Below are 27,716 nucleotides of genomic sequence, written 5' to 3'. Positions count from 1 at the left end.
CAGAGAAAACTCTATACATGGACAAAACCAGATGGTCAACACCGAAATCAGATTGATTATATTCTTTGCAGCCAAAGATGGAGAAGCTCTATACAGTCAGCAAAAACAAGACCAGGAGCTGACTGTGGCTCAGACCATGAACTCCTTATTGCCAAATTCAGACTTAAATTGAAGAAAGTAGGGAAAACCACTAGACCATTCAGGTATGACCTAAATCAAATCCCTTATGATTAGACAGTGGAAGTGAGAAATAGATTTAAGAGCCTAGATCTGATAGATAGAGTGCCTGATGAACTATGGAATGAGGTTCGTGACATTGTACAGGAGACAGGGATCAAGACCATCCCCATGGAAAAGAAATGCAAAAAAGCAAAATGGCTGTCTAGGGAGGCCTTACAAATAGCTGTGAAAAGAAGAAAAGCGAAAAGCAAAGGAGAAAAGGAAAGATTTAAGCATCTGAATGCAGAGTTCCAAAGAATAGCAAGAAGAGATAAGAAAGCCTTCTTCAGCGATCAATGCAAAGAAATAGAGGAAAACAACAGAATGGGAAAGACTAGAGATCTCTTCAAGAAAATCAGAGATACCAAGGGAATATTTCATGCAAAGATGGGCTCAATAAAGGACAGAAATGGTATGGACCTAACAGAAGCAGAAGATATTAAGAAGAGGTGGCAAGAATACACAGAAAAACTGTACAAAAAAGATCATCACGACCCAGATAATCATGATGGTGTGATCACTGACCTAGAGCCAGACATCCTGGAATGTGAAGTCAAGTGGGCCTTAGAAAGCATCACTACGAACAAAGCTAGTGGAGGTGATGGAATTCCAGTTGAGCTATTCCAAATCCTGAAAGATGATGCTGTGAAAGTGCTGCACTCAATATGCCAGCAAATTTGGAAAACTCAGCAGTGGCCACAGGACTGGAAAAGGTCAGTTTTCATTCCAATCCCAAAGAAAGGCAATGCCAAAGAATGCTCAAACTACCACACAATTGCACTTATCTCACATGCTAGTAAAGTAATGCTCAAAATTCTCCAAGCTAGGCTTCAGCAATATGTGACCCGTGAACTTCCTGATGTTCAAACTGGTTTTAGAAAAGACAGAGGAACCAGAGATCAAATTGCCAACATGTGCTGGATCATGGAAAAAGCAAGAGAGTTCCAGAAAAACATCTATTTCTGCTTTATTGACTATGCCAAAGCCTTTGACTGTGTGGATCACAATAAACTGTGGAAAATTCTGAAAGAGTTGGGAATACCAGACCACCTGATCTGCCTCTTGAGAAATTTGTATGCAGGTCAGGAAGCAATAGTTAGAACTGGACATGGAACAACAGATTGGTTCCAAATAGGAAAAGGAGTACGTCAAGGCTGTGTATTTTCACCCTGTTTATTTAACTTATATGTAGAGTACATCATGAGAAACATTGGACTAGAAGAAACACAAGCTGGAATCAAGATTGCCAGGAGAAACATCAATAACCTCAGATATGCAGATGACACCACTCTTATGGCAGAAAGTGAAGAGGAACTCAAAAGCCTCTTGATGAAAGTGAAAGTGGAGAGTGAAAAAGTTGGCTTTAAGCTCAACATTCAGAAAACGAAGATCATGGCATCCGGTCCCATCACTTCATGGGAAATAGATGGGGAAAGAGTGGAAACAGTGTCAGACTTTATTTTTCTGGGCTCCAAAATCACTGCAGATGGTGACTGCAGCCATGAAATTAAAAGACGCTTACTCCTTGGAAGGAAAGTTATGACCAACCTAGATAGCATATTCCGGAGAAGGCAATGGCACCCCACTCCAGTACTCTTGCCTAGAAAATCCCATGGACGGAGGAGCCTGGTAGGCTGCAGTCCATGGGTTCGCTGAAGGTCGGACATGACTGAGCGACTTCACTTTCACTTTTCACTTTCATGCATTGGAGAAGGAAATGGCAACCCACTCCAGTGTTCTTGCCTGGAGAATTCCAGGGACGGGGGAGCCCGGTGGGCTGCCGTCTATGGGGTCGCACAGAGTCGGACACGACTGAAGTGACTTAGCAGCAGCAGCAGATAGCATATTCAAAAACAGAGACATTACTTTGCCAACAAAGGTCCGTCTAGTCAAGACTATGGTTTTTCCTGTGGTCATGTATGGATGTGAGAGTTGGACTGTGAAGAAGGCTGAGCCCCGAAGAATTGATGCTTTTGAACTGTGGTGTTGGAGAAGACTGTTGAGAGTCCCTTGGACTGCAAGGAGATCCAACCAGTCCATTCTGAAGGAGATCAGCCCTGGGATTTCTTTGGAAGGAATGATGCTAAAGCTGAAACTCCAGTCCTTTGGCCACCTCATGCGAAGAGTTGACTCATTGGAAAAGACTCTGATGCTGGGAGGGATTGGGGGCAGGAGGAGAAGGGGACGACAGAGGATGAGATGGTTGGATGGCATCACTGACTCGAAGGACGTGAGTCTCAGTGAACTCTGGGAGTTGGTGATGGACAGGGAGGCCTGGCGTGCTGCAATTCATGGGGTCGCAAAGAGTCAGACACGACTCAGCGACTGATCTGATCTGATCTGATCTGATCTGAATTCCTTCAAGATTGGGCTAAATCAATCCCAGAGGGTGATGATCTGTATGTTAAAGGAGAAGAGAAAAAAAAAAAAAAAATCACCCTCTGTTTTCTTAATGCGTAATGTTAATAGCTATCAAGCAATTCTTTTGTGTCATACTCTGTGCTAAAACTGCTAAAACTTCTGCATGTATGTCATTTATTCCTTGCCAGAACCTGTAAGATAATTTTGTTCTCCTTTATGGATAGGAAGGCTAAGCTGCATAGCTTGTTTACCCAGTAAGTGGCAGGGCTAGTACTTGTGTTAGAATTCGCTTGTCATCTTCTGTGCTACTGTACTTACATGCCTCATGACCTTATGGAGGACAGAATTTCTTCACTTTTTGTTTGGGTTCCTGGCATTTTTGCCTTTAAACATCTTTCATTTTTTTCTGTTAGATTTATTATCAAACAAATAAAGCATTTAATGTGGTAAAATCACCAACTTAATGGACACGAACTTGAACGAGCTCCGGGAGTTGGTGATGGACAGGGAAGCCTGGTGTGCTGCAATCCATGGGGTCACAAAGAGTAAGACATGACTGAGCGACTGAACTGACCTGTGGTAAAATACTCACTAACTCCCTCAAGAGAAAAGACTATAAGTAATGAAACCAATTTGAGAGAGTGCATTAAATAAGTCAGGCGACGCTGGGGCATCATTAGTGAAAGTTCTTCCTGCCTTTCTGTAACTTTAAGTCTACTTGTAAACCCCTAGACCCTCAGCTTACATGTGTAGACTGACTTAAGCGTGTTGCTGTGTATGTGGCTGTGAATACGTGAGGAAGATGTCAGTTCCTGGTGCAAGAGTACGAGCAATCCAGTAATCTCAAACACTTCTAAGAAGGAGAAGGGATCATTTTTCTTTCCAATTCTGCACCTTTTCTTTTTGCTTATTCATCATGTTTTAAATAAACAGACTGAAGAAAGTTGTTATTAGAGCCCTCCTTAGGCTTCTTCAATTTCAGTTTTAAAGCAGGTTCAAAATATTCTGGCAAAAATTAAAGGCAACACTGAAAACGTTTGCATAAATTTTAAATTGTGCAAAGTGCCATAGAACTAAACTGAGCTGAAAAAATGACTAATAAACGTCTCCTTTTATATCTTTGTCCTTTTATCCTAATTGGTGATTATTTTGGTTTTAAAAAATTAATTCTGAAGTGCATTCCTTTGCCAGAGTATCTGCCTTACACTTACTATTCTAAGTTTAATTTGTTAGAAGTTCAGTGTTTACTTTTAAAAGTCTAAAGCCTTATTAACATGCTAATAAATAACATTTGACGTCTATTAATAATATTTCTATATTTTCCCATAAAATAAAATAAAAACATACTACTTACAAGGGATTCCATGAGCTTTACTACATTCTGGTTATATTTGAAACCTGTGGTTCTCATTACATTGTTAGAGAGAACTATTAAATTTGTCACAGACGGAACCAGGTTGAAGGAAAGAGACCATTTATGAGCTCAGTGATGAATCTAATCTCCTGTAGCTCAGATCTAAAAGAACCGAGAGACCAGCACTATAGAGGTGCCATTTAACTGCACAACATCAGTGCTAATTAAGTGTAAATCTTTGCTTTCCTATATCCTTCTTCTGCTGTTTCCCTCGTGGTTTTGACTGTGTGTTTTCAGGTGGCCTAATGTCAGACCCAGAAGTCAGAAAGAGTTGCAACCTACTTGAGAAAGTCATGGCAAAAATATAATCCTTTTTATTACACAGTGAAATAAATATTAAGAAGTATTCAGTTAATGGTTTTTATTTGAACATTATATTTCATTGTGATACAGTGTTTTGTAACACTGTCGCATGACATCTGTCAAAAATGAGGTTTTCCGGCCTGTGTAATTTTGAGAAAAGACTCTAGAACAGCTTTCCAGGATATCCTACTGGAATGTAATCTGCATACACAAATAACCCTGATGGTAACCCTGCCACTTATTGACTATTTGCTCATAGAACTGCACTGTCAGTGAGTGGAATTGCCACTACTCCATTCTGCAGATCTGTTAAATAAACAAATATACATATACATACACACATAGACATCCATACCCATGTATACATGCACACACTTCAACTTGTCTCTCAGAGTTAGTATAGACTCCTTTGAGTCAGGTGGACCCGGATTACAGTCTAAGTGCCAACATTTAATTACAGTGTGAAATTTAAAGTACATATATGATTGAAGTCTGTTTCTCTGACTTAAGTGAATGAAATTAATAATTTTCACCTACTGAGGGTTTTTGTGAGCATTAAATGAGAACATACATGAGAAACACCCAATACAATTTTTGCAAATAATAAGCTTTTAATAAGTAGTGTTGATGCTTATGATAGTGGCAATTTAAAGGAGTGTTTTCCTTAGCAACCGCGATGCACGTTCCAGTGTCTTTTTATTCATTAAATTAATGAAATTCTTTCCTATACCAGGACCTGTGCCTTTGCTACTCCCTCTCACTGTACATAATGCTTTTCCCTTCACTCTTTCAATGATAGCTCTTTTTCATCCTTTAGAGTCTCTGCTCAAATATCACCTCTTCTTGGGAACTAAACCTAATTAACCTGTCTAAAGCAACCCTCTGCCCTTACCCCCATCACAGTTCCTGGATATCTGCTCCATTCATGTGCCTGTCTTCTCCTTTGATATGTGGGCTCTGTGAAGGCAGAGAGACCTTATCTTTCTTGTTGATAACTGTCTACTCAGTGTCAACCATAGTGTATCTGTCAATAAACATGGATGAATGGGTATATTAATTAAATGAATAAATAGGTAGAAGGGAGGGAGGTAGCAAGAAAGGAAGCAATGAAGTAGGGAAAGACACCAGAAGGAAAGAACAAATGGTGGATTAAAGAGATAAAGGACAAAGGGAAGAAACTTATATGGCCTGAGAATGGTTTAAAAGTTGAATAAAATTTTTCTGGTTCTTACTTTATTTTCTTATCCCTGGTCTGTATGTCTCACCTTGTCTTCTCCTTCCAGAACCTTACAAGGTTTGCTCCAGGGTGACCTCTTGTGAGACTGGAAGTAATTCTCATAGGATACCAACACCTTAGAAAAGAAGGTGGCCAGACTTCCTGTAAAGGACCAGGTTCTAAATATTTTCATACTTTCACAGGCCATACCCTCTCATGCAGCAACTCAACTCTGATATCATAGAATGCAAACACCCATATAAAGTATGTAAAGAAATGAGTGGGCTATATTCTAACAACACTTTATTTATGGAAAGTGAAATTTAAATTTCTTATCATGTTGACGTGTTATGAAGTATTGATTGTTTTCCAACCAAATAAAAATGTGAAAACCATTCTTGGCTGGAGGACCTATAAAGACAGGCAGCGGGTTGGAGTGACCTACTTCCTACCTTGCTGACCTCTGCCTTGGAGTAAACTAAACTTTAGTAGTTTTCAGTCTCAAAATTGTCTGTCTTTTGAAAGATGAACTGGCGAGGGGGAATTAATGTTTGAATTCTTCCTCAAAGAATAAATTTCTGTTGGTAGAATTTTAAATAATTTTGCAAATTGAAGGAAAGGATAATTTGGGGTGTTCAGTCAGACCTTCCTGAACTGCAGAGTCACACTGCATTAGTGGCCCATTATCCACAGGTAAGGTTATTAGCGTTGAATAGCTTTCATTACCAGCTAAAACTGCCCACGTACATCTGCTAACAACTCACATCTTATTTGCTCTTTCATTCCGTAGACTTTGGGATCTGGGCTCAGTTACTTCCAGGGATGATTTTGAAAGCAAAACAACTGGGGATATTTTGAAATGAATCACTACTCTTTTATTTATAATCCTGGAGAGTAAAATATTTTAAAATTCAAATAATGTTCTCCCTAAAATTTGTGACTTTCATTTGGGTAGTTAGTTATTTCAGAGAACATTTTAAAATCCTATGTGATGTCATTTTCTCTAAATGCAGAAATTTTAAAAATCATTAGAAATTATTATGATCCTCTTAGTGTTATTTTTATAGCTATTGCTATTTATAGTGCTTTAAGTTATTTTAAGATAATAGAGCTTGCCAACACTTTTTCTTTACTTACATTCTCTCTTAAACAGCCAAAGCTACTATTTAAAATGCCACCTTCGGAAGATGCTAGTCAGACTGCAATGAAAAATCAGAAAGAAGCTCAATTTGAAGAAAAAGCAGTTAAGTATTTCATAGGTAGACTATTTAGGGTATTTGGAACTGAAATGTCAAAATACATCTACTTTCTTTCAGGACATACAGGGGAAGTTAGCCTTCAGGTATGCTTCTCAGAAGTTCAACTGAAAACTAAGTTGTTGGAGTTTTTCCTCCAGTTTTCATAGATACTAGGAATAGTGCACCATTGATTATCAGAATACAGATAATCTAAGGCTTGTTTTAAATCCTCTACCCATCTTCCTCTTCCTCCCTGTACTTGTATATTAAAAAAAATGGAGATCAGTAATTGTTCTAAGCTTAGTCAAACTGAATTAGAAGCAAGAAAAGCCTGAGTTTTGTCAGCCAAATATATTATTGGAACACATGTATACCTGTGGTGGATTCATTTTGATATTTGGCAAAACTAATACAATTTGTAAAGTTTAAAAATAAAATAAAATTTAAAATAAATAAATAAATAAAACAACTGTTTTATATCTTAATTGTTAATTCTGAACAGTAGTCTCTCTCTTTGTATAGAATGATGAGAGAGATCTGTACACAGTAGCCCACAGAAGGAATATGGGTGTGAGGAAGGGAGAGTCTCTAATACCATGTTTCTTATATTTTAATTCCTGGAAAGAATTGAGTAAATGATTCTACATGTAAATTAGGATGTGGATTGTTGGAATTGCTCAAAGGTAAGCAATTTAATTCCCAAGGTGGACTGTTAGCTTTGTGTCATTTCATGACTTAGCCATGTGACATGTGTGGTAGTTGACAATAAAGTGCTAAAAGTCAAATATTCAAGAGGAAGGAGCTTGGGACAAAGGGCTCTGTGTTTCTATGGGTGTCCTTGTGAAAATTCTTCACTTGGAAACCCAAGAGATGTGTACACTTGAGGAAAACAAGGGTGTTAACCTCAGGGAGTCTCATTAGATCAGCTATGTTTGGTGGCAGTCAGACACACACCCTGAAAAAAAAAGGCATATTCTATTGTTTTCCATAAGTTATGCATAACAAAAACCTACTCATAAATTTCCCGTAATCACCACTGCACTATGATTTGCATAAGAGTTCAGAGCATATTCAGCTGATATATGACTAGCCTCACAACTGGAGACCTGTACTTTATTTCTCAAAATGTAAATCTTTGGGAAAAAAAAATATGATATGCTGGTTTCTGGGTTGTTAGCTTTTCCCCCTAGTACTCAACTCCTATTTCTGTATCACTTTTTGGGGACAGTCAATCTTTGGAATTATATTGCTTGTCATTTGCATTACCCCAAACACAATCATAGCCTTTATATTATCTGCAAATAACTTTTAGTTGTGCTCCAGTCTTAGATGTCATTCACTGAACTCTTGTTGCATGTTACCAGAAGTTTCCCTGTGGAACTGAGCAGTACCAGCAGAAAGAGAATTCTGTCTTTTGCTCTTCATCTGGGATGTAATCTTATCCTGTAGGTGCACAGCTGTGCAGCATGTTACATTGTGTGTTAAAGAAGAAACTTAACAGTGATTCTTCATTTTAAAGGGGAGGGTTGTGGGGGGAGAAATCTCATGCATTGCTTTGTGATCTGAAACATAAAGGGTCAATCTGAGATTGTCTTGGTAGTTTCATACTGTTGAACAGAAATGTTTACAGGAAACTTAAGCAAAGCCCGTCCCTAGCCTTTCTGGCTGCATTTTCCAGTGGTAAATTCTGTTGAAACCGACCAACAGAGCCCCATGTCCATATCTCTCTCTTCATCTTTCTCCTCCGCCCCCACAAACCCACATACACATCCCACGTCAATGGAAGTGCAACTTCAGCTTTTCCTGAATAGTGTTGAATGGAAGTGCAGGAGTCAGAAATGACCTCGTAACCAACAGTCTCACCAACCGAACCACCAGCCTGAGAATACAGCAGAAGAAAGCTCCAGAAGCCCAGCTGGCTGCCTCAGCTGTCTATTTGGCAATGATAGTGGGTGAGAGAACAGATCAGAAATGTGGAGTGCACACTCCGACTCTGTTCTTAAATTTTGTGATAGTTCCTGCTTCTGATTCTCTAGTCCGCAAGGATAGCAAGGATCATTACTAGGCTAGAAAATGATACATCCCTTTAAACTGGTATTTCTTGGTAAATCAAATGTTGGCTTTTCTTACTGACAATGTTTGAGATAAAATCCTGATGCCTTGCTGTGGTTTGCTTTGCTGCCTTTCCGTTATGCTATTTTGAACCCTGGAGTAGATTATTTGAAAAGGCACATAAGCAGCTGGTGAAATGAGTTAACAAAGATTGACTGTAGGTATATAATGCTGGCTAAATTGAACACTAGGTAATGGAAAACTGCTGCAAGTTACTCTAATGTCATTCATTCAGAAGTTTTTTTAGCCTACAGAGTAACTTCATCTGACTTTTAATAGACAACATGCAGTTTTATGTATACATCATTGACTCATGTATACTCAAAGCCAAGCTATGCTACATCTTAAAGGTGTTTTTATTTTGTGTTGCAACATTGTGGTTGTTTACAATTTTTATCTATTTTAAATTTCTAGCGTAATTCAAGAAACAGTGATCTTTTGTGGTAGTTAATAAAAGCCTGTTCTTTCATTCTAATATCTTGACGCATGGAAAAGAATACATTTGAAATTATTTCTATTTTAATTACCAAAAATTGATTGACAGTTTGTTGAATGTAATGAGTTGTCATGTGGAAATGCATAAAGGAAAAATGGGACACATTTGCCTTTCATTTGATATCTTTCGTATAGGAAGCAGCAGGTAAGGTGTGGGTGTTCTTTACACCGAGTTAACATTGACAGGAAAAAGCTCTGCAGTTTTCTCTCTGGGTGAAGAGGCTGAGTGGACTTTTCTTCCAGAAGACAAGCATTGTGCTTTTAGAACAGTAATGAGAGGAAGTCCTCATTGTAGATTTTCTTTTTTTGAAAGTTATATGGCCATCATGGCCCGTCAGTCCCAGAAAAGTTCCCAGAATTAGTCTATACTTGTACTATTTCTTAGAGTTGGAAAAAGTAGAGACTCTTGTTAAATTTTTATGCCATTATTGTGCATTTTTTGTTTGATAACAAATATATTTCAAAAATGCTTGAAAAAGACTGTGTTATCATGAAAGAGTCAGTAGATCTGTACAACTACTCTTACCAGAAGCAGAAGAACTCTTGAGTATTTAGACCTAAGAACCTCTATTTAATTTCTTAGGTGGGATGGATGAGCCAATGTGGTTCGTTGATTGGCTCAGCTGAGTCAAATAAGCTGTTAATGATCAGGGATGCAGATACCAACTATCCATTTAGCACTCATGTCCTAACTTAGCTCACAAATATCTTCCCATCTCCAGTGATGTAATGAATTTGCTTTGGTTTATTCATGAATTCTAATGTACACCCCATTGTGACCAACTAGCAAAGGAATATGTACAGCTCACGACAGGTTGATAGCCTCGGGCTAAAAAGTTAAAAAAATCTTTTTTTATAGTACAGGTGCTATTGGCCTCCCCAAAATACAGCTCACCTTACTTGATCTTGTCAAGCCCAAAATAAATTAAAAGGTGATTTCTAGCATTATTGTTTTCAGTTAGAAATGGTATGCAGTATTAACACTAGAGGATAATAACATCATGTTTCATTGTCTCAAGGACTATGCAGTGACTGTATGTATAATCCTTAAAAGTAAATATTAAAATAATTGTTGCCCTTTTAGGTTTTTCTTAGACCAAGAGAGTCAATTCCTAGGCAGGTTGATAAGAAGTATGGGGTCCCTGAGGAGGAGAAAGGGATCTGGGGCTCTCAAAGCGGAGATTGGGGTCTGGAATTGTAAAGGAGGGGGAAGGACAAACATTTTTTTTCTCTACATTCCTTAGTCTTAGTCACATAATTTTTTTTTTTCTTTAAGCCCAGAACTGATGATTACACAACAAACAACTCAGTTTAAACTCTGTACTAAGGATTATGTAACAACAATATATCCTGCTTGAGGACAGTTTCTCCTTCCTGAAAACCTTCTGGCTAATCCTGTTACCTTAAAATGTAAATTATGGGAATGGGTCTAGTAAGATCTGTACAACCTTGAGAGATTGCTTTGATTTATTGTAATAACTAATTTAAAAAGTATATAGCTCCCTTGCTAAGACTAGCGAGGGGTCATGCTCCATCCCCCTTCTGATGTCTGTGTCAGAAGCTTTCCGTGTCTCTTTTTCACTTTAATAAAACTCTGCAATGCAAAAGCTTTTGAGTGATCAAGCCTGGTCCCTGGTCCCAAAGCTAAATCTTCTTCTTCAGAGATCACGAATCTGACATCGTTCACCATAAGCTATCAAGACGTTTCCCTCGTTGTTGTTGTTCAGTGGCTAAGTCATGTCTGACTCTAACCCCATGGACTGCAGCACGCCAGGTTACTCTGTCCCTTACTGTGTCCCAGAGTTTGCTCAAATTCATGCCATTGACTCGGTAGTACCATCTAACAGTCATCCTCTGTTGCCCTCTTCTCATTTTGCCTTCTGTCTTTGCCAGCATCAGGGTCTTGTCCAGTGAGTTGACTCTTCCCATCAGGTGGCCAAAGTATTGGGCCTTCAGCCTTAGCATCAGTCCTTCCAATGATATTCAGGGCGACTTCCTTTAGGATTGACTGATGTGAGAGTCCCCAAGAGTCTTCTCCAGCACCACAATTGGAAGGCATCAAACTTCAGTGTTCAGCCTTAAATATGGTCCAACTGTCACATCTGTACATGACTACTGGAGAACCATAGCTTGGACTATATAGACCTTAATATGCTGTCTAGGTTTGTCATAGCTTTCCTTCCAAGGATCAAGCGTTTTAATTTCTTGGCTACAGTCACCGTCTGCCGTGATTTTGGAGCCCAAGAATGTAAAACTGTCACTGTTTCCATTTTTTCCCCTCTATTTGCCATGAAGTGATTGGACTCTTCATGAGGGCAAAAGGGGAGAGTGAAAAAGCTGGTTTAAAACTCAACATGCCTCTTCCGTTTCTGTCATTGGAGTGGTATCATCTGCATATCTAACATTAATGATATTTCTCCTGGCAATCTTGATTCCAGCTTGTGATTCATCTAGCCTGGCATTTTGCATAATATGCTCTGCATACAAGTTAAATAGAGTAACAAAATACAGCTTTGTCATACTCCTTTTCCTATTTTGAACCAGTTAGTTGTTCCGTGTAAGGTTCTAATTCTTGCATCTTGACCTGCTTACAGGTTTCTGAGGAGATAGGTAATGTGGTCTGGTATTCCCATCTCTTTTAGAATTTTTCAGAATTTGTTGTGATCCACACACTCAAAGGCCTTTGTATAGTCAATGAAGCAGAAGTAGATGTTTTTCTTTAATTCCCTTGCTTTCCTCTATAATCCAAAGAATGTTGGCAATTTGATCTCTGGGTCCTCTGCCTTTTCTAAACCTAATTGTCCATCTAGAAGTTCTCAATTCACATTCTGCTGAAGCCTAGCTTGATGGATATTAAGCATAACCATACTAGCATATGAAATGAGCACAGTTATGCAATAGTCTGAACATTCTTTGACATTGTCCCTCTTTGGGATTGGAATGAAAACTGACCTTTTCCAGTCCTGTGGCCACTGTTGAGTTTTCCATGTGCTGCCATATTGAGTGCACTTTCACAGGATCATCATTTAGGATTTGAAGGAGCTGAACTGGAATTGCATCACCTTGTTTGTAGTGTCGGTTCCACTCGACTTCACATTCCAGGATGTCTGGTTCTAGGTGAGTGACCACACCATCATGGTTATCCTGGTCATGAGACCTTTTTTGTACAGTTCTGTGTATTCTTGCTACCTCTTATAATCTCTCTGCTTCTGTTAGATCCATACTGTTTCTGTCCTTTATTGTGCCCATCTTTGCATGAAATGTCCCCTTCGTATCTCCAGTTTTCTTGAAGAGATCTCTAGGTTTCCGCATTCTATTGTTTTCCCCTGTTTCTTTGCATTGGTCACTTCGGAAGGCCTTGTCTCTGCTTGCTGTTCTCTGGAACTCTGCATTCAGCTGAGTACATCCTTCCCTTTCTCCCTTACTTTTTGCTTCTCTTCTTTCCTCAGCTATTTGTAAAGCTTCCTCAAACAATCACTTTGGCTTCTTGCGTCTTTTTCTTTGAGATGGTTTTGATCACTGCCTCCTGTGCAGTGTCACGAACCTGTGTCCATAGTTCTTCAGGCATTCTTGTCTACCAGATCTAATCCCTTGAATCTATTCATTACCTTCACTGTATCATCATAAGGGATTTGACTTAGGACATACCTGAGTAGCCTAGTGGTTTTCCCTGCTTTCTTCAATTTAAGCCTGAATTTTTCAATAAGGAGCTGATGATCTGAGCCACAGTCAGCTGCCAGTCTTGTTTTTGTGAACTGTATAGAGATTCTTCATCTTCGGCTGCAAAGAATATAATCAATATGATTTTGGTATTGACCATCTGATGATGTCCATGTGTAGAGTCATCTCTCGTGTTGTTGGAAGAGGTTGTTTGCTGCGACCAGTGTGTTCTCTTGACAGAACTCTGTTAGCATTTGCCCTGTGTCATTCTGTACTCCAAGGCCAAACTTGCCTATTACTCCAGGTATCTCTTGACTTCCTACTTTTGCATTCCAGTCCTCTTTGATGAAAAGGACATCTTTTGTTGGTGTTAATTCTAGAAGGCCTATTAGGTCTTCATAGAACCAGTCAACTTCAGCTTCTTTGGCATCAGTGGTTAAGGTGTAGACTTGGATTACTGTGATATTGAATGGTTTGCCTTGGAAACAGATATAGATCATTCTGTCATTTTTGAGATTGTACCTGAGCATTGCATTTCGAACTCTTATTAACCATTAGGGCTATTCTATTTCTTCTAAGGGATTCTTGCCCACAGTAGTAGATATAATGGTCATCTAATTAAATTTGCCCATTCCAGTCCATTGTAATTCACTGATTCCTAAAATGTTGATGTTCACTCTTGCCATCTCCTGTTTGGCCACTTCTAATTTACCTTGATTCATGTTTGATGACTGCAGCCATGAAATTAAAAGATGCTTACTCCTTGGAAGGTAAGTTATGACCAACATAGATAGCATATTGAAAAGCAGAGACATTACTTTGCCAACAAAGGTCCGTCTAGTCAAGACTATGGTTTTTCCAGTGGTCATGTATGGATGTGAGAGCTGGACTGTGAAGAAAGCTGAGCACCAAAGAATTGATGCTTTTGAACTGTGGTGTTGGAGAAAACTCGAGAGTCCCTTGGACTGCAAGGAGATCCAACCAATCCATTCTAAAGGAGATCAGCTCTGGGTGTTCTTTGGAAGGAATGATACTAAAGCTGAAATTCCAGTACTTTGGCCACCTCATGTGAAGCATTGACTCATTGGAAAAGACTCTGATGCTGGGAGGGATTGGGGGCAGGAGGAAAAGGGGATGACAGAGGATGAGATGGCTGGATGGCATCACCGACTCGATGGACCTGAGTCTGAGTGAACTCCGGGAGTTGGTGATGGACAGGGAGGCCTGGCATGCTACGATTCATGGGGTCACGAAGAGTCAGGCACGACTGAACGACTGAACCGAACTGATGGACCTAATGTTCCAGGTTCCTATGCAATATTGTTCTTTACAGCGTCAGACTTTACTTTCACCACCAGACACATCCACAGCTGGGAGTCATTTCTGCTTCAGCCCAGGCACTTCATTCTTTCTGGAGCTATTAGTAATTGCCCTCCACTCTTCCACAGTAGCATATTGGTACCTTCCAACATGGGAGCTCATCTTCTGGTATCATATCTTTTTGCCTTTTCATGCTATTCATGTTCATGTGGTTCTTGCAGCAAGAATATTGGAATAGTTTGCCATTCCCTCCTCCAGTGGACCATGTTTTGTCAGAATTTTCCATTGTGACCCATCTGTCTTGGGTGGCCCGCATGGCATGGCTCATAGCTTCATTGAGTTATGCAAGCCCCTTTTCCATGACAAGATTGTGATTTTCTTAGACTTTCCCCTTCTAAAATAGCACTAAAAAATAGTGGGAAAGGGAATCTTCAATCACCAAAAAACCTGATAACAATAAAACCTATTTTTCCCCTTAGAACTTTTCCTTCAAAATATTTGAAGGAAATTTCTCCTCTGATTTTTAACCTTCCACTCCCAATGGTTTCTTTACTTGTTGTCAAGAAATACTTCATACAGGAGAAATAGATTTGTTCGAATACAATAGTTTATTTGGTCTAATAAATTAATTCTTACATCCTATTTCAAGTTTCTTTATTTTAAGTAAAAATACTTGGACAGCTATGGGTAGGTTCTGAGAGTCTGCAGTTCCCCTAAAAGTATATGCAAAATTATGTGTGTTGTGTATAGCATTCATTTTCCTGGGGAAAAAAAGTTCTCAAAGTCCAAGACTACAAAAGTAAGAACCGCTGATTTATTAAGACCACCTGAAATTGCATTATAGTGAGAGTGGCTTTATTACTTCTGGAGGCTTTCTTCTCTCTCTACTCGTCTCACCTACTAACTCCCCTTTCAGTATCTTTTTTTTTTTTTTTAATTTAAGTTTATTTATTTTAATTGAAGGCTAATTACTTTACAATATTGTATTGGTTTTGCCATACATCAACATGAATCCGCCACGGGTGTACACGTGTTCCCAAACCTGAACCCCCCTCCTACCTCCCTCCCCGTACCATCCCTTTCAGTATCTTAAGCAATTCTTTTCAGGATCTAAGCTTGAGAGTGTGTGGGTGGTGGGAGAGAAGGCAGAGTATTGAACCTGTGGACTGAGCTTTAAGATAAGATTTGTTGAAATGAAAACTGGAGATTAAACAGCAACAATAGAACACTACAAGTCCAGTTCTAGTGAGAGTGAGAGAGGATAGGGAGAATATAAATCAATTTTGGTATAATTGCATATTCGTTCCAGGACATATACTAGTATTTCTTCATACTCTGGCTTAAATTACCTCTATTCTAATGATAAGAACATGAGAAATATGCAGATATTTTGTTTCAGAACAGGGATTTGCAATAGGCTAATTCTTTTATATGTAGAATTATAGTAACTAATATTGGCTGTCAAAAAAGAAGTCAACTTCAGCCATTTAAATTTCAAAATATATTTCTTAAATTTTAAAAGCAAGGTAGTAAGTTCATAAAGATTAGGAGTAGTTTCTTTTTTTTATATATAGCCTATAATTAAAGCCCAGAACTGCAATTTAGAGGAAGCTCACTAATTGCCAACAATGACCGATATCCTATTAGCTGTTGTTGATTGGCAGATTAAATTATTTAAATTCAGGTTAATGAACTGCATTTCCTGTTTCTCTAATTTTCTCATTTTTTTCAATATATATTCTTTCTTTGAAAGCTATTTCAGTACCATTTTGGAATGGAGTAGGTTATAGACAAACAGATGTAACTAAATTGCATTAAAATAGATTATTTATTGATCTTTATATTTTAATGAATTTGAGATTTTTTTTGTCTCCCCACCATTTGTGTTTTAGCCTTACAGACTAGGCATATGTCAGCTTAGACTGCTGTACGAAATGACTGTAGCCTGGGTGTCTGAAGCAGCAAGCATTTATTTCTCACAGTTGCAGAGGCTGGCAGTTCCAAGATCAGGGTGCTGGCAGTTTCGGTTCTTGGTGAAGGACCTCTTCCTGGCTTGTAGATGGCCATGTTCCCATTATGCCTTAGTGTGGCAGAGAGCAGAACGGGAAGCCCGCATTCTTGTGTCTCTTCTTAGAAGGGCACTAATGTCCTGAGGGCTGTCTCCTCCTGACCTGGTTACCTCCCAAAGGCCATGTATCCAGAGGCCATCACTTTAGGGACTGGGGTTTTCAGCATGTGAACTTTGAAGACACAAACACGTAGTCCGTGACAGTACACATTCCTTTTAAAATCCTGTAGCAAATATTTAAATAAAATGAAGGTACTAATACATAAATCATATGAGTTTTATCTTTCCTGAACACTGAGCTATGAATTAAAACAGAATTTAATTCAGTTGTACCATTTTGGCATCATATGAAATCACTGATTGCAAACCAGCTGTATGTGTGCTTTTAAAATATGCTAATTCTAAGTAACATGAGCCCCATAAATACATGGTATGGGGACAACTTAAGGCCCAAATAGTGGCTGTAAATATTTTCAGCCTTCCAAGATGGTTCATATAAATGCAGCACTACCCAAAGACTGTCTAATGAGGTTCTGTTCAATCTGCAAAGGATGATAAAGCTTTGCTGAATGGTTTTGTCCCAGATGTACTGTGAATAAGATGCCTGGTAACAACAGATCAAAGCCCCCTAGAGGCACTATATGCATTTACTACGAGCTACTCAAATGTGACAGTACCCAAGTCACCAATAAAATAACCGTTATTTTATGAAAATTATGGGGGCGATGGTGAGGTTCTCTCAACTATGCCAACAAAATGCAATTAAACAGATTACACTGCTAAAAACAGTCTGCTTTGGGCTGCTTTTGCATAATATTAATATATTCATTTAACTTGTGCCCACACAGCCAGATGTTTAAAGGGGCAGAAATGTCCAACCTAGTTTCCCAGTCTGAATGTTGAAGGCTGGGTTACAGAAATCCTCAAAGGCAAGGCCTCTGTGTTAGGTGAGGCTGGGAGAATCTGGGGGAGGGGAGGGCAAGGCTAAGCTTCTAAGGGTCGTGGGTCCCTGTCAGTGTCTGCAGGATCTCAGAGATCTGAGCTCAGTGGCTGTCTGCACCATTTTCCCTCCTTACCCTCTAGCACAAATGATTAATTTAATTAAACAAGAGAGAGATACAGATTTTATATTATCTTCTTCAATTGCTTAAAATGAAAGAAGAGAAAAACGGCCTTCATCCTCATAAAAATGATGGCTTTACAATTCTTTGAATTTTCAGACTCTCCTTTCAAATTCAGCTTAAAAAAAAAAAACTTTTTGTGTATAGCTTTTTAGCTCTGGGAACAGTTGAGAGCACAGCTGTTGGACTGAGAATGAAACCATTCTTAATTATTTAGCTTTTAAAGCAATATTATCAATGACCCTTTTTAAAAACTGATATGTCTATGAATCCTTCTAAGATACTATAAGTAATGAAGACCCACCTGGGTTCAGGACTGCCTGCATGTAACCTACCATTCTTATTTTTCCTGCCTTGTTTCAGTTAACCGTGTACTTATTAATTGTAGTTGGTGATGTCACTCTCATGTCTGAACTTGATTTCCCGTGACGGCGCACTTTGTGCTGTATACCTAATCGAGAGCAAGTGTATGTGCTAAATTCCTTTTGTTATATCACTGCTGTTGTCTGGTTGTGGCTCATATGTTCAGATCTATCGAATAGCTATATTTTATTAAACAGACATAATTTTACCAATGCAGAAGTCTTAAACTCTATTTCACTTCGTAACTAAGCCTGAATTTATGGTGTTTACGGTTAAAGTAAACCTTGTAGTCCTAACGCTAGTCAAGATGAGAAAAGTAATTGTTTCATGACTATTTTTCTCTTAAAGAGATTATCCTGAGTAGGAGTTTTCATCTTTTACATGTTAAAAATGTTAATAGAAGATAAATGGAAAAATCTAAAAACTAAACTTGAAATGATATTTTAATGGCTTTGTTTTTATAATTATATATTATGCTTTATTTGCAGGACCGTGTAAATGCCTTAGAAACGGTAAGTTGGGTCATTTTCTTTCTCCTTCTATCAGAATTACTGCTGGATCCTATGGTGGATTTCAGAGTACTCCCCAAAGGAAGCAGTTCCAGAAAGCATTTCTAAAACTTCATCTAAGATTCAAAGGGAGCAATAAGCTAAACTATACCTGAAAGGTATGTAGATACAGACTTTTAAAAGGAAAAAAGCATTAAGAAAAAGAAAAATACGTCTAAGTGGTCACTGCGTCTTAAGACAAATGGTGCCAATATATACTAATTTATGGAAAACACAATTAGCTTAAATGTAATTATGTTTATTTGTTTCTATATTTCCCAATCACTAAAAGGACTAGTTGATAAGATACTGAAATTAGGATGCCATTTTATCCTTTGAACTTTTGAAGTGTGGACAATCAATATTTTTGTCCATATTCAAATAATGATAAAAGCTGGTTAGCCTTTTTTTTTTTTTTTAATTTTACTTGCAGGAATCTGGTGTTAGTAAATCGTTTTTTTAAGGGCACATATGTAAAGGTTATATGCTTGCAACATTTATTGGAAAATGATTTATGTATTTTTAAAAAGAAAAAAGAGGAGAAAACTTATTGTTTAGCAATAAAGTAATGGTTAAAGTGTGAAATTCTGCCCATCATGACACAATGATTATGGAAAAGGCTTATTATAGAATGTTGCTGCTGCTGCTACTAAGTCACTTCAGTCATGTCCAACTCTGTGCGACCCCATGGACAGCAGCCCACCAGGCTCTGCCATTCCTGGGATTCTCCAGGCAAGAACAGTGGAGTGGGTTGCCATTTCCTTCTCCAATGCAGGAAAGTGAAAAGTGAAAGGGAAGTCGCTCAGTCGTGTCCGACTCTTCGCGACCCCATGGACTGCAGCCTACCAGGCTCCTCTGTCCATGGGATTTTCCAGGCAAGAGTACTGGAGTGGGGTACCATTGCCTTCTCCCTATAGAATGTTAAATGGAAGCAAATATAAGATATAAAATGACATGTGTACTTTCATGATAACATATGGTGATTAGGTGTCTGAAAAAAGAACAGAAGCAAGCGAATCTCATCATGGTGACTTGTTGGAGAAGAACTAGGGCTGTGATACCACTCGATGCTGCAATTTTTTTAAAAAAACATGGTTTTATAAATAAACATTTGCATGATAAAGCCACACGAATTGAAAGAATGGTAAATTATGGTACCATCTACGATGAAATATTGTTCAGCCATAAAGTATCATATGTTCAAAAGTAAATATATACAGAGGGAGATATTTAAAGCTATACAGAGAATGTGATGTAAATACTTGGAAATGTATATTTTGTGTTAAAAACTTTGAAAACACAAAATATTGAATGACTTGGAACTAGTCATTTTTTAAATGTTTTTGATGAGAAGGCAAAACATAAGTTTTTAAAAAATAAGGTTAACAAAGAATGCTGCTGCTGCTAAGTCACATCAGTCGTGTCCGACTCTGTGCGACCCCATAGATGGCAGCCCACCAGGCTCCTCCATCCCTGGGATTCTCCAGGCAAGAACACTGGAGTGGGTTGCCATTTTCTTCTCCAATGCATGAAAGTGAAAACTGAAAGTGAAGTCGCTCAGACCTGTCCGACTCTTAGCGACCCCATGGACTGCAGCCCACCAGGCTCCTCCGTCCATGGGATTTTCCAGGCAAGAGTACTGGAGTGGGTCGCCAGTGCCTTCTCCTAATAAAGAATAAAATATTTAATTTGTATGAGGAAAGGAAAGATGCTAATAGAGCACATTTTAGTCCTATGTAAGCAAGTGATTTTGATAGACAGTGTCTAGACTGTAGTGAGTAAATAATCTATTCCTTACTTTTAACTGGGCCATTTGGAAAGTACACTTGATTTTCTCAGTTTTAGTATGATTGCACTGTAAGTGAATAAAATGTTTAGTGTTCCTCTACATATATTTTGCTTACCCTTCGAAAGTATCTTGCCAATAGGATTTGGCTTATAAATCAAATGTTCTTTATAAAAGTATGAACAAAAGCAAAAAGTTTGAGGACCTGAGTGTAGCATAGGAAATGCCACTTACATGTTTAGTGAACCACTTGTTTCTTGATTCCTTCATCTGTAAAAATGAATATAATTAAACTTGTTTTATCAGATTGTTGGGAGAATTTAGAGAAAAATATATGTGAAAATATTTAGGACCAAACAACTGTTAGGTTATCATTATATGATTGCTTTTTGTTTCTTTTTGAATCATTTTAATTATACCAATATGTCAACATACAACATAAAGCCTGTAAAATTTATTAGTATTTGCTGGTCTTTTTTATTTCCATAATCTCTTTACTAACAGAGTGCTATGGTATAAAATCTTAAAATGCTTTATTCTAAGGGTTCCTCTAGGAATAAAGGTAAGAATAAAAAGTCATCATGAGAAAAATAAAACTGGTTAAATGAACTAGGTTTTTTTTTTTTTTTTAATTTAAACAGTGGCAGTTTTCTCAAGATGGTTTTAATTTGAAATAATTATCATAAGTAAAACGATAAAAATGAAAATGCTCAGTAATAATGTTAATGCTCAAATGTTATGAAATCCTTTGACTTCCTATAGCATTATAAGGAGCAGATTTAATATACTTGGTAGACTATTCAACTGGTAAAATATTTTATAGTTCATAAAATCAAATATGCTGGCAGCAGTCTCAAGGCCATTTATTATTCTCTCACAACTCAGCAGTTAAACCTAGAAAAATGCTGGTGGTCTCTCATTTGGTTTAGTTGGTATTAGGGTATGTAAGACATTGAATGTACGATGTGTATTCTGGTGATACAGATCTGCAAAATTTGAAATTTCATTATCCCATTATTGTACTTATATTAAATTAATTTTAAAGGTTCAGTATATATAATTCCTGAAAATAAGAGCAACTTACTTTGGCTTGTCACCAATTATCTATATGCTTAGGTCACAGTTGTTTCTATTTCCCTCCTCTTTTCTTATCCCTCCCTCTTCCTTCTTCACTAGCAAGTAAGTGTCTTGGATTACAAATTACATTTTATTTACAATTGAATTGCCAAGGCCTGCAAAAACTTTCTAACATACAGTTGAAAATTAATAAGCATTTGCAGAATCAGAGAATGAATGCTGAACTGAGTGTGTATAACCCTCACATGGACTGTTCTTAAGAATATAGGTATAGACAGTCCTGATAATTGAGGGGGAAAAGTACCTAGAAGCATATCAATTTATTATTTTTTCTCTAGACTTTCTGATTAGTACCACACTTTATTTGGTGTTTCACGAAGCTCCAATGATCTTCATTAAAGTTTAGCATGAGTTTTTCTAGGAAGGAACCACCTTCAGCCAAAGCATAGTTGGTTGGTTACCTAAATAAAGTTAAGTGATTAACCTGAAAGAAATCGTGGTTGAGAGCCTTGAGCCATGGATGGGACTCACTAGTGGATATTTCTTGGGCACTACGGGTATTACGTAGAAAGTGACGAGGAGAAAAGGAAAATGAATTGTGATCAGTTCTCTCAAGGAACTTGCACTCTAATTAAGCACAGAAGTTACTTACATATAAATTAATGATGTAAGATAAATATGCAGTGTCTACAACATGTCAGTGAAACAGTGCATTTTGTAGAAGGCATTACAAAGAAACTATAATTGTAAAATAAATTGACATCATTGCAGTCTAGGTTCTTCATGGAAAAGCATAGCTTTTGTAGATTGAGGTCATGGTGGAGATTAGATTCATCCCTAAAATGGGAAGAATCAGTGGTGTCAGGAAGAAAGCCAGAGAAGACATTGTATACTGGGGATGAAATCAAAGTTTAAAGGCAATAATGAAAACAAGAGTTTGTTAGAGAGATATTTAAAAAAAATTTAAAGGCAAAATCATGAAATCATGACTCTCATAGAAATATAAAATGAACTCATGACAAATGAGTTTAAAAAATGAGAGAATGAGCTAGATGTTACTCACATAAAGGAACATTCAAAGAGCACTAGAGTACTGCAGTGAATTTAAAATAGAAGCAAAACTGGCTTCTTCCATGGTGGAGGAAGGAAATCAATTGAACCCCCCTGCAGATAAAATTTATTTCATGTCTGTGTACAATAATCCTTTGCATAGCAAATTATAAATATATCAGACAATGACTTATATAGAGACCCCATTGAATCAAAAACCCAGAAGGATTGGCTAGGCAAAAACTAGTTTTTCATTGAAGATAAGCAGTAACTTTTTGTTCCATTTCAAAGCTTTCAGTTTTTTTTTTTTTTTTCTTATAGACTCATTAGCTATAAAACTTTAAGACAATGATAGACATTTTAGAGTTTTGAAATACAAACCAAGGAGTTTAGATTTGATATCAGGCATACAGGATATTTCAAATCCTCAAAGATGATGCAGTTAAAATGCTGCACTCAATATGCCAGCAAATTTGAAACACTCAGCAGTGGCCACAGGACTAGAAAAGGTCAGTTTTCATTCTAATCCCAAAGAAAGGCAATCCCAAAGAATGTTCAAACTACTGCACAATTGCACTCATCTCACACACTAGCAAAGTAATGCTCAAAATTCTTGAAGCCAGGCTTCAACAGTACCTGAACCATAAACTTCCAGATGTTCAAGCTGGATTTAGAAAAGGCAGAGGAACCAGAGATCAAATTGCCAACATCCATTGGATCAGCGAAAAAGCAAGAGAGTTCCAGAAAAATATCTACTTCTGGTTTATTGACTATGCCAAAACCTTTGACTGTGTGGAACACAACAAACTGTGGAAAATTCTTAAAGAGATGGAAATATCAGACCACCTGACCTGCCTCCTGAGAAGTCTGTATGGAGGTCAAGAAGCAACAGTTAGAACTGGACATGGAATAACAGACTGGTTCCAAGTCAGGAAATGAGTACATCAAGGCTGTATATTGTCACCCTGCTTATTTAATTTATATGCAGAGTACATCATGAGAAATGCCAGGCTGAATGAAGCATGAGCTGGAATCAAGATTGCCAGGAGAAAAATCAGTAACCTCAGATATGCAGATGACACCACCCTTATGGCAGAGAGCGAAAAAACTAAAGAGCCTCTTGATGAAAGTGAAAGAGAAGAGTGAAAAAAACTGGCTTAAAACTCAACATTTAATAAATGAAGATCATGGCATCTGGTCCCATCGAAACAGATGGGGAAACAGTGAGAGACTTTATTTGGGGAGGCTCCAAAATCACTGCAGTTGGTGACTGCAGCCATGAAATTAAAAGACGCTTGCTCCTAGGAAGAAAAGTTATGACCAACCTAGACAGCATATTAAAAAACAGAGACATTACTTTGCCAACGAAGGTCTGTCTAGTCAAAGCTATGGTTTTTCCACTAGTCATGTATGGATGTGAGAGTTGGACTATCAAGAAAGCTGAGTACCGAAGAATTGATGCTTTTGAACTGTATTCAAGAAGTTGGAGAAGTTCAATGTGTTGGAGAAGACTCTTGAGAGTCCCTTGGACAGCAAGGAGATCCAACCAGTCCATCCTAAAGGAAATCAGCCCTGAATATTCATTGTAAGGACTGATGCTGAAGCTGAAACTCCAATACTTTGGCCACCTGATATGAAGAACTGACTCATTTGAAAAGACCCTGTTGCTGGAAAAGATTGAGGGTGGGAGGAGAAGGGGCCTACAGAGGATGAGATGGTTGGATGGCGTCAACAACTTGATGGACATGAGTTTGAGTAAGCTCTGGGAGTTGGTGATAGATAGGGAAGCCTGGCGTGCTGCAGTCCATGGAGTCGCAAAGAGTCAGACACAGCTAAGTGACTGAACTGATCAGGCATACAAGCGGATTTCTACCTGAGTGCCAGTTCCTACTGATGGGCATAGTACTGAATATTGAAACTTTCTGTTGGGAACGATTCTGGGCTACTCCTTTGGAAAGAATTACTGTGATTGCTGTTCATTCTCTGTCATTGGCATTACAAGGTCTGGAGGTGAGAGTAGGTAACACAGCTATTAAACCTATAGGGAGTGTTAATGGCTTTTAATCGGGGATTGTACCTGGTGAACGTGTGCACAGCTGGAGTGCAGTAGTGACAGGCTGCAAGTAGGGAAAGGGAAGTGTGTGTGGAGATCGTAGAGCTTTAGGGATGTGCTTGGAAAATCAGGAATTGGGACAGTGTGGTGCCAGAAAGGCAGAGTTAAAGTGAGTACCCTTATTTCTAGAAAGGAACTAGCACACTTAGTAAGTGGGAGGTTGAGGGCAAAGAAGAGGTACAGGCAATACAGTTAAGACTCACTTTTGGGAAATGAAAGGGAAGGGGGAAGCAAACTTGGATATATAAAGTCTGTTTTTCATATCACCCCTCAAATCTGTATTTCATTTCCATAAATGCCATGATAATTTAGATTCTCATACTTTTGTATTAGTTAGTTATCATGACGTCAGTTAAGAGAAATCCAAAAATAATTATGGGTAAAAGTAAGAGAGAAATTAGTTTCGCTCTTGTGTAACAGTCCAAATATACCGCGTCCATGGCAGGTAGGATGTCAGAAACTCCGGCTTCTTTTGCTGTTTTGCTCTGCCATCTTCAGTATATTCCATTACCCTCCTGATCTAAGATGCCTGGTTCAGCTCCAGTCCTTAGATTTGTGTTGTAACTAGACAAAAGAAAGGGAAAGCATGTGTGTAGCTTGCCTTTAGTGAAAACTAGAATTTGCACATATCATTTCTGTGCAGCAGAATTTAGTGACATAATTATAACTAGTTTTAAGATTCATAAAGAACCAAATAAGCCATCAACTTTTGGAAATTTCAAAGTAAAATTCCAAACAACTCAAAGGTCAAAAAATAAATTATAGTAGAAAAGAAACATGCTCAACTCAGTAGGAATGTGTATAACCTTTGAGTTAAAATCAGACAGAATGCATAAATATGGAAATTAAGAAACTATTCACAAATTAGCATGGATACAAAAATGTTATATATAAAATATTAGCAGAATAAATCTTGGAATGTATGAAAAGGATAATTAATCATAAAACACTGACAAATTACCAATTTATCAATTGAGTTTATTCCAGGACTTGAGTTGGTTTAATATTGGAAAAACCATAGCCTTGACTGGACGAACCTTTGTTGGCAAAGTAATGTCTCTGCTTTTGAATATGCTATCTAGGTTGGTCATAACTTTCCTTCCAAGGAGTAAGCGTCTTTTAATTTCATGGCTGCAGTCACCATCTGCAGTGATTTGGGAGCCCAGAAAAATAAAGTCTGACACTTTTTCCACTGTTTCCCCATCTATTTCCCATGAAGTGGTGGGACCGGATGCCATGATCTTCGTTTTCTGAATGTTGAGCTTTAAGCCAACTTTTTTACTCTCCCCTTTCACTTTCACAGTTTAGTCCAATTGCTCAGTCATGTCTGACTCTTTGCGACCCCGTGGACTGCAGCACACCAGGCCTCCCTGTCCATCACCAACTCCCAGAGCTGACTCAAACTCATGTCCATTGAGTTGATAATGCCATCCAACCATCTCATCCTCTGTCATCCCCTTCTGAGTCTTTTCAAATGAGTCAGTTCTTTGCATCAGGTAGCCAAAGTATTGGAGTTTTAGCTTCAGCATCAGTTCTTGCAATGAATATATTTATATAAGACCTTATTAAAGTTACTGAAATTATGATAGTATAGTCTTGACACAAGAATATATAAATAGGTCAATGTTATCATACAGAGAATCCAAAAACAAGTTTTGTACATAGAAACTTGATGTCTGACACACTGTTCATCACTATCAGGGGAATAAGAGTGGACTTTTTAATAGATGATATGAAACAAATGAAATTGAACCCCTATCTCAGATGCAAAAGTGGCTGAAAGCCTAAATGTGAATGATGAAACTGTAAAACTTTAAAACACAGTATAGTTTACTATCTTCATGATCTTAGGACTTTGGAAGATTTCTAGGAGGAGGGAGGTGCTGAAAATAGAGATGAGAAAGGAAATGACTGATGTGACCACATCAAAATTAAGAACTTCCATAAATCAGAAAGACAACATAAAAAGAATTAAAAGCAGTCCACGCTTAGAATTTATTTGTAGCAGAAGATATAACTGACAAGCAGTGTATGTCCAAATCAATTTGTATACAAATCTTATTGCTCAACAAAGCAATTAGAAAAGAATAAACAACTCAGATTTAAAGAAAAAGGGTAAAAGGCATGAGCAAGCATTTCAGTTGAAAAAGAATCATGTAAGAATATATTCAGCTTCATTCGTAATCAAAGAAATACTAATTAAAGCCACAAAAATTGTCATTTTCCTTTATGTATAAGTTTTATGTACTCATTTGTATCTATGACATTTCACCAAAAAGCAAAGAAAACAGAAACATGTTAGCAGTCCTTTTCTTTTTATAGCAAAATGATTAACGCTGTCCTCGACAGTAATTTCAAAGACAGCTGGTGAGGTAGAACATGGTCTTCCAGCGGCTCACTCCCAGGAGTACACAAAGATGTTTGAAGGGGTAGTCAGACACAAGACACAAGAATGTTTAAGAGAAGCAGTTGTATCCTCAGCTTCTACGTGCACTCTTAAAATAGCTCTGCTTGAGGAGGCCCTCTTACCTTTCATAACCCACCTTCTCCCACTTCACCGAAGAAAGGCTTCCTCCTCCCTTGATGGCAAATGCCCCAGGCTCTTTAGGGTGCCAGAGAAGGGACAATTTATGATTTGGGTGCCTTCATGTCCTCCTTTAATCAAGTTACTAAAGTAAAGCTTCTTGTCCTTCTTGAAGTGAAGTCGCTCAGTCATGTCTGACTCTTTGCAACCCATGGACTGTAGCCTACCAGGCTCCTCCATCTGACTCTTTGCAACCCCATGGACTGTAGCCTACCAGGCTCCTCCATCTATGGGCTTTTCCAGGCAAGAATACTGGAGTGGATTGCCATTTCTTCCTTCACTTGTCCTTCTTGGTCATGCATACATTTTTGATAAGAACAAAGAGTAGTATTAGATATATGGGCTGTTGAGAATGAGTTGTTCTGAAATTGACATGTATCGTTGATTGATGTTGGGGCGGAGTAAAGATAGTTTTATTTAATGACCTCATCTTTTCCACCACCCTGCTATAATCAGAGAATGTATAACTCCAGAAAACAAAGCTAAGAAGTGTTGAAAAGAAATCGTTGAAAGCCAGTGTCTTATTTCATCCAGGTGACAGACTCTGGCCTGGCTCCATTCCTTATCTGTCTATCTATCTTAGAATTATGATTGAAAAGTGGGATGGTTGTCACAAGGACACATTAACACAATATGCAGAATTGAAAAATGAAGTCAAATTTTTTTTC

The 27,716-nt window shown here is 38.0% G+C and overlaps 1 protein-coding gene across 10 annotated transcripts in view; it reads left to right on the top strand.

Annotated features, from left to right (window-relative positions):
• The window catches only part of CEP128 (centrosomal protein 128), a 483,641-nt gene that overhangs the window by 394,523 nt on the left and 61,402 nt on the right, over positions 1–27,716 (top strand). For 9 of the 10 annotated variants that reach the window (XM_070797945.1, XM_070797947.1, XM_070797949.1 and 6 more), the window contains 2 exons: positions 6,667–6,756; positions 18,379–18,402. In XM_070797945.1, coding sequence (XP_070654046.1) covers positions 6,667–6,756; positions 18,379–18,402 — 114 coding nt within the window. The remainder of the gene's footprint in view (positions 1–6,666; positions 6,757–18,378; positions 18,403–27,716) is intronic. The other variant, XM_070797946.1, reaches the window with a different exon arrangement.

Source organism: Bos indicus, chromosome 10 (genome assembly GCF_029378745.1).
Source record: "Bos indicus isolate NIAB-ARS_2022 breed Sahiwal x Tharparkar chromosome 10, NIAB-ARS_B.indTharparkar_mat_pri_1.0, whole genome shotgun sequence".
Taxonomy (NCBI): Eukaryota; Metazoa; Chordata; class Mammalia; order Artiodactyla; family Bovidae; genus Bos; species Bos indicus.
The sequence above is the reverse complement of the archived record's forward strand: the minus strand, read 5'-3'. Positions and strand labels throughout refer to the sequence as shown.